A 14,327-nucleotide genomic window follows, 5' to 3' on the forward strand; every position below is an offset into this window, starting at 1 on the left:
CAGTCAACTGGGAGTTTCGTGTTGACTAGAAAGATCTGTAGATGCTCTCTACTCACTGGGCAGAGCTACATACTGTGCTACAACAGCAAGTACTAAGTATGCATGGATTTTTTATTACCGGTTTTCACACCATGCTAAGGCACAGCTATCCATGCAATGAGGCCATTGTATAGGGTGCTTGTAACCCCATACAATTCCTGAACAGTCTGTTGTCACTGTGCTGCAGGAGCCAATGACAGGGAAAAGTCTAGGGCGATGGCAGACGTTTTTTCCTTGACTCTGACATCACTTCTCCTTTTGCTATGCCTGGTTTGACTCTGAGGTAAAGAAGTGAAGGCTGGTGCTTCATAGCACCTGGTTCAGAGAAGAATAGCAAAGTAGAACAGGGGCTTCTGCACAAGCCCTTCTCAGCTGATGCCTGCAGCTCCATTTGGAGCACCTGTGTGCAGTTCCTTGCTTTGTTCACATTCAGGTTAGCCCTAGAGGCAAAGCGGAAATGGAGCATTAGCAGAGGCTTAGGGGATACTACGGGCAGGGCTACTTGCGGCTGGGGCATCTTCTTACGGTGTTGGAGCAGTGCACTGGCTGTTCTACTCTGTATCTCTGGCCATAGATTGGGCCGGGTAAGAAGAGCTGTGGTTCAAACATGAAATACAAAGTGTCTAACAGCAGGAGTGTTTTCTGCAGGGAGCAGAGACTGACTGGCCTGGTGGTCTTTATCCTCACCGGAGTGTCGGTTTTTTTGGCCCCGGTTCTCAAGGTAATAAAGCATTTTTGGTTTACGTCATTATTACAGAAGTGGGAAAAGGTTGGACTATCAGCACAGAGCCCACAGCGATGGATGCATCACAAATTCTGATAGTCCTTCTCAGTTAATTTTCACTCATCTAAGCCCAAGAAAATACCATTCACCATCCGATATTGTAATGGATGACCTGCACTCCCCCATCATCTTCCAGCCACAGCTCCTCCTCCAATTCACTCCCTCCTGTGCCAGCTTCACCTCCTATTTTCCATATGCAGGCCAAAGACCTCCCTCCACCATCCCCATTCCTGTGCTCATCGAGAGACCACAGAGTGGTCACATTTTACCCTCCTCATACAGTCCCCATACACTCTCCACTCTATACTGTTCCACTACAGTATTTCTCCCCTTGGAACAGGAGGTGTAAATTCCAGCCTGAGGAGACATACCCACAAAATACAACAAAACCTTAGTGATACTACCTATGATTTGTCATCAGATGGACAATTCAGGGTATAATGGGATTTGGGGGCAGAGTTAAGAGTGTTTGTGGAACCTTTATTCAGAATTTCCTGACTTTCAAACATTTGTGCTTTGAAAACATTCTCTTACAGCAGAATTTCCTGGTTTTCAAATATTTGGATTTTGATACCCACAACTTTCTAGCAAGTTGTTTTCTGCAGTAGCTAATCTGTCTTTACCACCATAATGCTATCTTAACCAAGTGTGCTGCATAGGAATATATCCAAAGTTTCAATTCTTTATAACTTAAGCAATAACCGTAAAACTAAGCTGCTGTGTCTGAAATGAAACAACCAAATGGGCCAGCCATACTTGAAGACTGATCTTATGGAAGATGATTCAATTCCATAAGTTTTTGTAAGGAAAGCTACATCTGACCATGCTGATGCTTCTCACTTGATTTCTCCAGTATATCCCTATGCCTGTGCTATATGGTGTCTTTCTGTACATGGGCGTGGCTGCTCTTAACAGTATCCAGGTGAGTACAGATCCATGGAGGTCAATCACCTTAACATGTCTGCACCAGTTTTTCAATGTTCTCAATATGTGGGTTGAATTCAAGGGATGTAACATTTTTGCTCAGTTCTGGCTCTAGCCATATGTTGTGGCATGGGGGCTTATTTATAAACTTGTTAATGTTTGGAGGGGAGGGAAGAGGGTGACATCACAAATATATTGTGCAGGTCATCCCAAACAAATGGTGATAGACCCCCTATCCCACCACCCCGTGTATTGTCTAGGTTTCCCATCTGTTACAGAAAACCTATTGTAGAGAATTTAAACACACACATTTATTGGGACGATTTTCTGTGTCTTCTCACCAATAAAGGTGGGTGTTTTGGGGTATGTCTACACAGCAAAAAAAAAAAAAAATCCCACGGCAGCAAGTCTCAGAGCCTGGCAGGGCCGGCTCTAACTTTTTTGCTGCCCCAAGCAGCAAAAAAAGCGCCGCCCCGCCGAGTGCCGCCGGAACCCCCCCACTTCCTGAGCGCCGCGCCCCTGCGCCGCCCCCTCGCCGATCGCCGAGCTGCCAGAAACCTCCCTGAGTGCCATGCCCCGTGCCCCCCCCCCGCTGAGCGCCGCGCCGCCGGAGCGCCCCCCCTCCGAGGAATGCCGCACCACGCTGCCCCCCACCACCCCAAGATTAGCTGCCCTTTACCAGGTGCCGCCCCAAGCATGTGCTTGGTTGCCTGGTGCCTGGAGCCGGCCCTGGAGCCTGGGTCAGCTGACTTGGACACACGCTGCGGGGCTAAAAATAGACGTGTTAGATGTTTGGGCTGGAGCCCGAGTTCTGAGACCCAGAAAAGGGTGTGGATCTGAGAGCCATGTCGCCAGCCTGCGTGAGAAACATCTTCACTGCTATCTGTAGCCCCATAGCAAGAGCCCCATGAGCCTGGGTCAATTGAGCCAGGTTCTGAGACTTGCTGCTGCGGGTTTTTGTTTTTTTGTTTTGCAGCGTAGACGTCTCCTTAGTTACTGTGAGTTCGTGACTCCTACTGTTCAGGGCCCAATGACCTGGAATACAAAATGTCACAATGTCACCCCAAATGTTTGGCATCTCAGGGCCTGTCAGGTCAAGAAGAGGGGCTGGGCCCCATTCCCTAGTGCTACTGAGCTCTCATTTCTAGCCCTGTGCTACACAGTAACAGAGCACAAAGCTGGGACTTACATAAGCATAGAAAAGCTGTTCCTGGTGCGGGGCTGGCATTTGCCTTTCCTGGGCCCTAGGGTGGTGTGATTTCAAGGGGGAAATTCCACATTTGGAGGGAGAGGAGGGAAAATTTCTGGGGCAGGTTGACAAAAGCAGGGCCGGCTCCAGGCACCAGCTTGGCAAGCAGGTGCTTGGGGCGGCCACTCCGGAGAGGGGCAGCAGGTCCAGCTATTCGGCGGCAATTCGGCGGACGGTCCCTCACTCCTGCTTGGAGCGAAGGACCTTCCGCCGAATTGCTGCCGCAGATCATGAGTGCGATCGCGGCTTTTTTTTTTTTTTTTTGGCTGCTTGGGGCGGCCAAAACCCTGGAGCCGGCCCTGGACAAAAGGAGGCTGGTTGGAGCTGCGCCGGGCACATTAGAAGAGTCCCATAGAGCTTGATTAGGGAGCAGAGTGCAGGCAAGGCACTCAAAGGTGTATGCTAAAGAAACGTGTCCCAAGACGCTGCCATTTATCATGGATAGGCATCACGCACTAAGATGGATAGAGGGGTGTGAATGGGGATGGATGGATAGATTTTATCACTTAGATAGAGGAAAGGAGATATTAAAAGAACCATGTAATAAATTACATTTATATTACACCTTTGAATGCCTCAACTGCCCTATTGCCAATATTCCAACCCTCTGGACAAGTTCAAACTGCTATGGGTTTTTTTTGTTTGTTTGTTTGTTTCTGTAGAAAAATGTCCTTCCCCAGAAATCTCTCTTTCTTTCCCTAAATGGGGCATTTCCCCGCAAAATGACCCCACCTTGAGACATGGGATGGGAAATATCCATCCCAAACCTGTGCCAGGTTGGAAGCCTGGCATTCTGCAAACTGTTAGTGCTAGAAGCTGGAGGTTTATCTGATTGGAAAGGGGAGGTTCCCAGCTTTCTAATGGGGGACACAGCATGGAAGGGTCTGAGATATCAGTCCTTGAAATCACAATATTTACAGAAAAGCTATTTTAGGCCAGGTTTAGATGCGTCTAACATTCCCCTTGTTTGTAGGCAGCCAGCTCCCACTGTTGGATCCATGGATTCACTGTACAAATAAAATAAACACATCCTCTCTAAAACACTCTGAAAATAGCTGATCTGTAGCACATGTGGCAGATGCAGAACCCATGGCGGGATGGGGGTGGTAGAAAGGGTTTATTGGCTCTGGTTTGGCATGACCTGCCTAACTCACTTGTGATTTCAGCATCCCGGTCTCATGCCAATAAAACTGTTCTGCCCCCCTGCCCATCAGGTATTCCCTATTAGCGGTGGGTCTGTCGAGGGCTCGTATGTTACAGCAAAGCTATTGGAGAAAGGTCTTTAGAGAGTCCTTTACAAATGGCCTGTCCTAGCCCTCGTTTGTCTGTCCCAACTCTAAAGAGAGCTTTGGCCCAGCCAGCATCTAAACTGATCCGAGTGCCTGGTCTCAGTGCTACCGCGCTGGAGGGGCTGTGCTGGAGCCGAGAAGCTGCCAGCACAAGCACTCTAGAAACAGTGTCAGCGTGGAGGAGCTGGTGCCAGGGCGCTTTGCTTTTAGCTAGGACTCTGTCTCCAGGGTCTTTTCATTTTGCTCTTAGCCCAAGGGGGCAGTTGCTGTAATGATTAACCCCTCTGTGCTCACTGAACTGAGGGCTGAAATAACAGGAGACAGCTCTGGGAGATGGTATGGTTAGAGGTGACTGGTGAAGGATGAGACAAGTCAGGTTTGAGCCCTTCTCTGCATCTTTGTGATGAATAATAAGGCCTCAGAGAAGTGGCAGGGGGAAGGATAAGGGTTTTGGCGGGAGGGGATTTTTAGTTTAGTTTTGCTTTTTTTTAAATATTACCTGAAAAGCATCTGGGATATTATCTCCTGTCTTTCCTGGTTTTGCTGGAGGACTCCTTGGATAGCTCAGTGCTGTGGCCTTGGAGCTTTCTCAGCCATTCATGGAAAGGGCATAGTGTTCAGACTCTTAAAGAGAGAGAGAGAGAGCTTCTCGCCTAAGGGTTTGAGTCAAGTGTTAACAAAAACAAGCAAAAGTAGAGTGTAAACAGTCTGAATAAAAATCCCTTCCTCTCTTGATCACTCCGGGTTCACCTCCACGCTCTCTGTGACTTCAGAACCCTACCAGTTCTCCAGGCAGCCATGGCGCCTTCCCAGAACAACATGATTAATAAGACCTCGATTTCTAATGGAAATATAAATAGTGGGAGTCCTTTTTCCTTTGTGATAAAACCCTCCAGGCATAATCCCATTTCGCCCCTTTGGCTAGCTCTGTGGTTCAGGAGAGCCTGCCTCTGTGTTTCTGTCTCTCTCTCTCTCTCTCTCACACACACACACACACACACACACATACAGAGCTGAAAGTAAATCAGAGCTGCTGCAAGTGAGTGAAATTGAGAGAGAGAGAGAGAGAAGAAGAAGACGAATTTTGTCCTGTGATGTGTGCTTCTGACTGTTGGATGGAACTCCTACTAGACTGCCAGGAGCTGAAGACTGCAGTATGTCCAGTGTTGCCAGCTCTTGTGATTTTATTGCAAGCCTTGTGATAGTTGGTGTTTTTCGTAAAGCCCCAACTCCTGGAGGCATGTAATTAAGAGATGTAATCTGTTTTCATTAAAAAAAAATCAACCCCTCTTCCTTGCAGAGAAGCTTGAAATCATGACCCAAGTTAGGGCTGGCAGCACCGCATGTCGTTGGAAAGATTTTCCCCAGGCAGGTTTCCAATCTGAGCTTGCTGTAGGACTTCAGTGGGGTTTATGACATGTAAATCAGCATAGCAGAATTTTCCTAAAGTGTTCCCTCTTAGTATAGGAAATGTCTGTGGGACTACTTTACCCAGAATCCTTAGCGGGAAGTTGGGGTTGGGGTTGGGGTTTGGAATGTGAAAAGCAAAGCCTGGCAGATTGCAATCTGCAGACCTCAGGGTCTCGGACTCTCCTTACCAGAAATAAATCCCCGAGATGAGTGTAGAATATATCCTGGGAACCTGAGTATCCTGTCTCATTGCTGGGTCAGGGGCTCACCCACTTGGCATCTTGTGACCTGTTTGCCCTTGTTCCATTTCAGTTCATGGACAGAATCCAGCTCCTTCTGATGCCTGCCAAACACCAGCCTGATTTCATGTACCTTCGCCACGTCCCCCTGCGCCGAGTGCACCTATTCACCCTCATTCAGATGCTCTGCCTGGCTGCGCTGTGGATCCTCAAGTCAACTGTAGCTGCCATTATTTTCCCAGTGATGGTAGGAGGTCCTCATATCCGGGCACTGACAGGCTCACTGTGCCCTGCTAGGCTGGGTGGCTTTCTCCTTACGTAGAAGGGGAGCACTTGTTGATCTGCATCTCCCACCCTGGTCCCACTTTGGTATGGCCCAGAAACAGCCAAGTCCCAGGCCTCGGATAACCCTAGCTCCTGTCTCTTGGGCTTTCTCCCTCTCCCCTCCTATGAAGTGCTCACGATTCCCATTAGACAAGGCCCTCCAGGCTTGCTCGAGAGAATGGGCTGCCGAAGGGATCAGCTCCCACTCTCTACCCAAGGGTGTGAGAGACCTACACTGTGTCTTGGCTTCCCAGATGCCCTATGTGTAGAACTGCCCTTGATGAGCATCTGGAAACTCCAGCTGCTGCAGGAACTCAGAGGCCTCTCTATTGATTGGATTGGGCCACCCCGTGCTCTACAATGGTTCCTGTGCAGTCCAAGATTGCAATACTAACTGTCAATGCCTTGCCAGCTCTGAGACCGAGGCCCCGCTGGCTATATGTTCTCATATGGCAGCTGAGGGCTGCTGGGATGTCTCTGCTGTCTGAAGGTGGTAAACAGGCCTGGTTTGGAAAGCTTCAGACCTGAAGGATGGAATCTCCATTGCTGGAGGCATCGAGGGCCTGCTCCTGCTCCTACTGAAGGCAGTGGAAGTGTTGCCACTGACTTCACTGATTGCAATAATGGGATAGGTTCTCAAATGGGGACCTGGGGTGAACTGACATAAGACTCAATCCTACACTGGATGGGGATGTGAGCCACTTCAGTAATAATACTTTGCACCTATATAGCAGCTTGCATCCAAGGACCTCAAAAAATCCCCCACTTAAATACTAATTTAGCCTTGCACCCCTGCAATATATTATCCCCATATTACAGATGGGAGAACTTAGGCACTGAGCAACACTGGGTCTTGCCCTAGGGCTCACAGCAAGTAAATGGTAAAGTCAGAATAGAACTCAGGAGTCCTGACTCCCACTCCCATGCTGTGACTACACTCCCTGTGGGTCACTAATTGTGCCCATCCTTTGCATGATGCTTACTTGAGCCTTTGGTTTGGCCCCAGCTCCTGGCACTAGTAGGGATCCGGAAGGCTATGGAATGCATCTTCTCCTGGCAGGACCTCAGCTGGCTGGATGACATCATGCCAGAAAAAGACAGGAAGGAGGAAGAAGAAAAGCTGCAGAGGAGCCAGGAGAAGGAGGAGAGCGATAGCGAGGATGTAAGTGGGGCAGGAAAGAGCCGTTTGCCCCAAATGTCGTTACACAGACACACGGGGTGGGGAGGCGTTCCCCTCGCTGTGAGTGGGGACTGGCCTCTCTCACCTGCTAGAGAAGCGCCATCATGGGCACGTTGCCCCTTTGGTCTCAGCCCAGGCAGAGAGAGCTGATCGCCTGTCACAGGGGCCTCCATCGGGCCCAGCAAGGCAGGCTGAGTGAACAGACTTGCTGAGGAGGCAGCAACAGTGTGGGGGGAAGAGAGGGAGGAGATGCTCCTTCCTCACCGGGGCTCCTTGGAGAGGAGTGATCCTAATGTATGGCTAATGAGGGCTCCAGCACAGAGCGTCTGAAGAGTGGGAGGGACTTTGGATGGAGACTGTAGCTCCCCCATGAGCGACAGTGCCCAAGAGGCTGCCTTGGTCCCATTCCAACCTTGGCGCCCCACAGCTCACCTCTGTCAGGAGCAGCAGATGCTGGCAGCTCTTTGGAGCTTCATTTTCTATTGGAAAGGCAGGCTGTGCACAGCGGGGCTTTGCTCTGGGTCAGACAGACACAAATATTGCCACGAGGATTCCACTCAAAGCCAGCAATACAGGGGGACTTCGGGAAGGGCTTCTCCGGAGCTGCTTCCTTTCCCCGTCTCCCAGGCCCTTTCTGGGGCTGGAGTTACCATAGGAACAAGCAGCCAGGCCTTTCTCATCGCAGGGGATATGACAGACAGTAGCAAAGTGGCCAGCACAGACCTGCTACAAATACCTGATGAAGCAGTAAATTATTTAGCGTGCTAGCGCCAGATCTGGCAGTGCACCAGGCGCCAGTACTCTCCTCATAGCTCTGAAAGGCTTTGGATGCAGTCCCACAGGACATTCACACAATCAAACCAGGGAAATGTGATCTAGATGGAATTACTAGTAAGTGAGTGCACAACTGGTTGAAAGATGTAGTCAAAGAGCAGCTATCAGTGGCTTGCTGTCAAACTGGGAAGGTGTATCTAGTGGAGTCTCACAGGGCTCAGTCCTGGGTCCACTACTAGTCAATATTTTCATTAATGACTTGCATAATAGAGTGGAGAATATGCTATAACACTGGTGGATGACACCAAACTAGGAGGGGTTGCATGCACTTTGCGGGACAGGATTAGAATTCAAAACCACCTGGACAAATTGGAGAATTGGTCTGAAATCAACAAGATGAAATTCAGTAAAGATAACTGCAAAGTACTTTGCTTAGGAAGGAAAATCAAATGCACAACCACAAAATGGGGAATAACTGGCTAGGTGGTAGTACTGCTAAAAAGAATCTGGGGGTTACAGTGGATCACAAACTCAATGTGAGTCAACAAAATGATGCAGTTGTGAAAAAGGCTAAAATCACATCAGGAGTGTTATGTGTAAGGCACGGGAGGTAACTGTCCTGGTCTACTCGGCGCTGGTGAGGCCTCAGCTGGAGTACTGTGTCCAGTTCTGGGCATCACACTTTAGGAGAGATGTGGACAAATTGGAGAGACTCCAGAGGAGAGCAACAAAAATGAGACAAGGTTTAGAAAACCTGACTTGTGAGGAAAGGTTAAAAAAGCTGGACATGTTTCATCTTGAGAAAAGAAAACTGAGGGGGGACCTGATGATAGTCTTCACACATTTTAAGGATTGTTCTAAAGAAGACATTGATCAATGGTTCTCCATGTCCACTGAAGGTAGGACAAGAAGCAAAGGGCTTAATCGGCAGCAAGGGAAATTCAGGTTAGATATTAGGAAAAACTTTCTAACTCTTATGATAGTTAAGATCTGGAACAGGCTTCCAAGGGAGGTTGTGGAGTTTCCATCATTGGAAGCTTTTAAAAACAGGATGGACAAACACCTGTCAGGGCTGGTCTAGGTTTATTTGGTGCTGCCACAGCTCAGTGGCTGGATTTGACGACCTCTCAAGGTCCCTCCCAGCCCTACATTTCTGTGATTCTGTCCTAAGATTCTGAGGTGTTCCTGGCTGCTCGAGGGGTGGTGGAGGAGACTGCCATCAGGAATACAACAGTATCCGTCAGCCGAGGCACTCCGAGTGCTTTGCTTTATGAAGCCTCCAGGCGGCCCTCTGAGTTAGGTCTAAGTCCCATATCACAGAGAGGGGAAATGAGGCACAAAGACGATAAGTCCAACATTTTCAAAAGCGGCCTCTCCTCTTGGGAACCTCAATTTCTGGGCATCTATCTTGAGATGCCAGGGCCACCTCCTCAGACGTGCAGAGCACACACAATTGCAGCCGCAGTCAGTGGGAGCCGCAGAGTGCACCACTTCTGAGAAGATCAGGCCCTAGGTGGCTGAAAGCGGGCACCCAAGACCAGAGGCCACTTTTTAGGCTGAGTGACCTCCGAAAGCCACGCCGTGCTAGGGCTGGACAGGTAATGGATTTTTCCACTTGCCAGCGATTCCCAAAAAACGTAATCAGGGAGAAAACTAGTTTCAGGTCAAACCAAAAACAATTATTTTTACCTTTCAGAAAGAAGTTGTTTTGGGTTGAATCAAATATTTCATTTAGATTTTGAGCATTTTTTATGTTTAATTTTTTTAATAATAAAGTTAAAGGAAATCTTGAAACAGAAAGTCGTTTCCACTTGAAAAATCAAAATGGTTTGATTTTTTTCTAATGTTTTTTGTTTGGTTGGTTTTTTTTAACAAAAAACAATTTGGTGAAATCGACATGGATTCACAAAATGGGGCAGGGTCCCCACATCTGCATTGTTCACTGAAAAAAAAACATTGGTCAAAGTATTTCACCCAGCTCTGGTGGATAGTTCAGGTAGGACTAGAACCCAGGACTCTCTGATCCCTGCCCTAGCCACATGTGCCATGCTCTAGAGTGAGTTAGTCATACTTATGCCATAGGGAGGACTCACCACCAAAGCCACAGTAAACACTGTTGTAGCCTGTCTGAGCAAGGCTAAGCGACAGGTTGCAATAGAGAAGCTCATTTAGGCAGACAGCATGATTCTGAGGGAAGAATGCATCTCTCTGCCACTGGAAGTGTAGTGTTTGAATGACGCTCCACGGTCAGTGGACAAGCCAGTAACGCCTGCCTTGGCCTCTGCTTCTTCCCTACAGTCTGAATTCATGTACCAGGAAAAAGGACCAGAAATCAACATCTCTGTGAATTAGAGGAATCCAGCCTCGTGGATGGGACAAGGCAAAAGGTGAGGGACAGTAACTCACGTGATGCACCTATCTGGCCAGTGGTGAGCTAGCTGTGCTGCTCCTGTCCCTATGTGTAGTCATAAGGAGCATGACCACCTGCAGCCTCCTGGGGAGTAGCGGGCACTTAGCACCTCAGAACATCAGGCCCCGGGAAGTCTGCAGGAGCAGGATGGGTCACTCCTGACAGAGAGTACCTTACCTGCCTTAGCTCACAACTACCTCCACACCCTGCAGGGCTGGGGCTGGTCCTGCTGCCACATGGAACACTTCACATCCTCACAACACACAATAGGATCTGTCCTCTGGGTTCTCCCTTAGACACCTAGGGCCTGCTTATCCCACCCAGCACAACCAGGGCATGCCACAGCTGAGCTGGGGTGCGCCTTCTGCCAACTTCACCTGAGGCATTTGGCAACGCAGGAGGTGAGTGCCCCTAGGCAGTGCAGTGAGCCAGGTGTAGCCAGATCACTTGTTAGCATGGCAGGTGACTGTACCCCGAGTGATGTGTTCCATTTGGTGGCCTCAACAGCATCCCAGTGGGTGTGGTTCATGCTGTGTACATGGTACGTTCAGCAGCAGGAAGCATGCAGCCCTGCTGACATAACCGGTGCATCTTGCAAAACACTGGCTGCATTGCATGGTGGATGCAGACACACCTAGTTCATTTGGCAGCATCCTGGCACTTGCACTTCTCTGTGCAACTGCAGCATGGCAAGGCTGTTCTTCCAGACAGGCCCAGACCATGCAGCACATGGCAGCGGACCTCCCTCAGGTGCACCTGCACCATTAGGCAGCCGGGCAGGTGCACTTCAGCAGGTGAACTGGGTCGATCAGGAGCAAACAAGGAATTCATAGCTACAGTACCAAAAGTTAAATGTCTTTGAACACTCCCCTAATCACAGCGGCTGACACAGGATCACACAGGCAGGGCAAGGCAGGGCACGTTCCAGAGCGCTGGAAGGAGGCCCACACTGCAGTAGTGGGATTTCTAAAAGTGTCAGAGGAGGAGCAGCTTGTTCTGGAAGGCCAGACCGAAGGAGCAGAGCACACAGAGCTTTCCTAAAGGCAGCTGCATGGGAGGGCAGGTTTGGTGAAGCTTTCTGAAGGCCTTGCCAACATTTTCAAAGGACTCTGCCATGTGACAGCTGCTGGCCTTCAGTGAAGGAAAGCGGGATGTGTGACTCCCAGGTGGAGCCTGTCCAGGCTCCCCTCACCCGGCTGCTGGGGGTGCTGGGGAGTGTCCTAAGTGAGGCAGGAGGTGGGATCAGCAATTGGTGGGAACTGAGCAAGGGATGGGGATGAGAATTCTTGTCTCCAAATGTCTGTCCATTGTGCGGGGGGTTCTGTTTTGTAAATGGAACAGAGCAGCAGAACTAGACAGCTGACAATTCTTGGTTCATCTAACAGATACCAAGGAAACACAGTCTGCTCTAGTGTCAGCTGGAGCTCTGCACGGTGACTGGATCAAAGGCATCAATGTCCCTTGCCAATAGTCTTATGTGATTTTCTTCCCCCTACATGACTTCTGTGTTGAGCAGGGAGTGTTTTCTGATGGTCTCATGCATGTGGGAAGCAGACAATTTGCATTTCTGGGAAGAGGTTGATCTCCAGAGCTCCATCGACAACCCAGGAACTGAGCATGGCTGGTGCATGGACGGTTTAAAGGGAAGATGCAATGAAGGGAACAAGTGTTTTTAAGCTTAAAATTCTGGAACAAAATGGACAAGGCAGTCTCTCTCCCCCTCACATAAACTGCTGTGCTGGGTGTGATGACATTACCAAATACCTTTGCTGCATAGTGTCACGGAGTATTGGGGGACTCAGGGCCCTGCACCCCCGGCCTCCTGCGATTCACCATGACTCTCAGCCAGCCAGTAAAGCAGAAGGTTTATTTGGATGACAGGAACACAGTCCAAGACAGGTCTTGCAGGCACAGACAACAGGGCCCCCCTCAGTTAGGTCCAGCTTGGGGTCCCAGGGCATCCCAGCCCACCCCCCCTTTGGGGGGTCAGAGCAATCTCTGCCTCCCAGCCATCTCTCCAGCCCGCTTCCAGCACTCTGCCTTCAGCGACCCCTCCCACAGCCTTTGTTCAGTTTCCCGGGCCAAGGTGTCACCTGGCCTCCAACCCCTTCCTGAGTTCTCATGTTACACAATCAGGTATTCTCTGGTCAGTCTCCCATCCCCCAATGCAGACTGTCCTAGCCACACCCCCCTGTCAGCATTCACAGACCACAGTAAGAACAGGCCCAGTTCGTCACACATAGTCCCTGACTGGATACCATGAGTTGTTTGCAGTGTTGTTATAGCCATGTTGGTCCCAGGATATTAGAGACAAGCTGGGTGAGGTAACAGCTTTTATTGGACCAACTTTCTTTGGTGAAAGAGACAACAGAAGACTTGAAGAAGAGCTCTGTATAAGCTCACAAGCTTGTCTCTTTCCCCATCCACCTTGTCTCTCTGGACACTGTCACCTAACTCCTGTCTGCCACTGAGTAGCTTAACAAAACCAACAATGTATGTAACTATTGTCCTATTTATTAAAGTGCTGCAATTCCTCTAGTAACTGGATCTCCTGCTTGTGCGCACTCTAGAATCATGCAATTGAAATGAAACCAGAGACTTTTTGAAACTGGTTCATTTCCCTACTTGTTGGATTCTGCATAGTTGGGAAGAACTGTTAATACCAGTAACAATCTTTCCACTGTCAGAGTCTCACCAAACGCCGCTGTTCTCCTACAGAGCAAGAAATAAAGCCACCCCAGCCCGCTCTGCGGTTCTGCCGCATCTTCACTGTCAGAGCGCTCCAGATTTCTCAGAGGGAGCGTATTTGACTAAAAGGAGGCGGCTGGACTCACACTTTACTGCAACTTGTGAAAATCTCTCCCTAGGGCATGTTCAGCTTGTCACCAGAATTCCTTCCCCAGGACGCCCTTTAGGCTCTGGGCAGGGTCCCCAGCACTCAGCCAGGCCACTGCTCTGCAAAGTCTGAGTGGTTTTCCCACTCCACTTCCAGTCCTAAGAGACTCCACCCTCTGACTGGGTCCTGGGTAGGACTCCTGCCCCTTCCCAGGTTGTCAGAACAAAAGGGGAATTAAAACAAAGGAATAATCCCACAGTCGGGTTAAGGCTGTTCCTTCGGGGAGTCCATCAGGCTGTGGTCCTAAACTGAGTTCCCAGGGAAATATAGAGGAATAGTCCCCTCTCAAGATGAGCTAGCAGCAGGCAGCAGTCATCCAAGGAGCTCCTGCCTCCAGAGGTAAAGGTCTGCTCTCCTCCCTGGTCTACCCTCCACTGAGCTGGGTCAGATATTCTCCCTTGTTAGCTCCTGCCTCCACTGCTGACTTGTCTCACAGGTGTGTCAAGGTGGGGCTACCAGAGCCCACATTAACTTGTTAACCCCCCATTGACCAGCATGGGGTCGGTATACCCCATCACAAGCTCTAAACAGCACCCAGGCACACCCCATGGGAATCCCCAGGAGCAGGCCTCGCAGGGAGTTATTGCTACACCGCATCAAGCTGGGGCTCAGTGCAGACACATTCCATCACAGCTGGCCATAGAATTCTACACCGTGCGCCATGACAATATGGGTGGGCAGGCCACGTGGAGTACAGGTCCCAGCAAAGCTACTGCGTTGAAACGGAACATGGCATGCTGGGACCTGTAGTCTCCATGGGTTGCATTTCTGTATTAAAGGTGGAGAATGCTACAGTTTCCTCCATTTTA

At 49.7% G+C, this 14,327-nt stretch overlaps 1 protein-coding gene across 2 annotated transcripts in view; it reads left to right on the plus strand.

Moving 5' to 3' along the window:
- The window catches only part of SLC4A9 (solute carrier family 4 member 9), a 53,671-nt gene extending 41,200 nt beyond the window's left edge, over nt 1-12,471 (plus strand). For both annotated transcript variants that reach the window (XM_034779676.1, XM_034779677.1), the window contains exons 17-22: nt 688-760; nt 1,677-1,745; nt 6,008-6,181; nt 7,265-7,420; nt 10,511-10,599; nt 12,139-12,471. In XM_034779676.1, the coding sequence (XP_034635567.1) occupies nt 688-760; nt 1,677-1,745; nt 6,008-6,181; nt 7,265-7,420; nt 10,511-10,564 (526 nt within the window). In that variant the 3' untranslated portion in view covers nt 10,565-10,599; nt 12,139-12,471. The remainder of the gene's footprint in view (nt 1-687; nt 761-1,676; nt 1,746-6,007; nt 6,182-7,264; nt 7,421-10,510; nt 10,600-12,138) is intronic.
- The last annotated feature ends 1,856 nt before the right edge of the window (nt 12,472-14,327 follow it).

Source organism: Trachemys scripta, chromosome 8 (assembly GCF_013100865.1).
Source record: "Trachemys scripta elegans isolate TJP31775 chromosome 8, CAS_Tse_1.0, whole genome shotgun sequence".
In the NCBI taxonomy this organism is placed as follows: Eukaryota; Metazoa; Chordata; order Testudines; family Emydidae; genus Trachemys; species Trachemys scripta.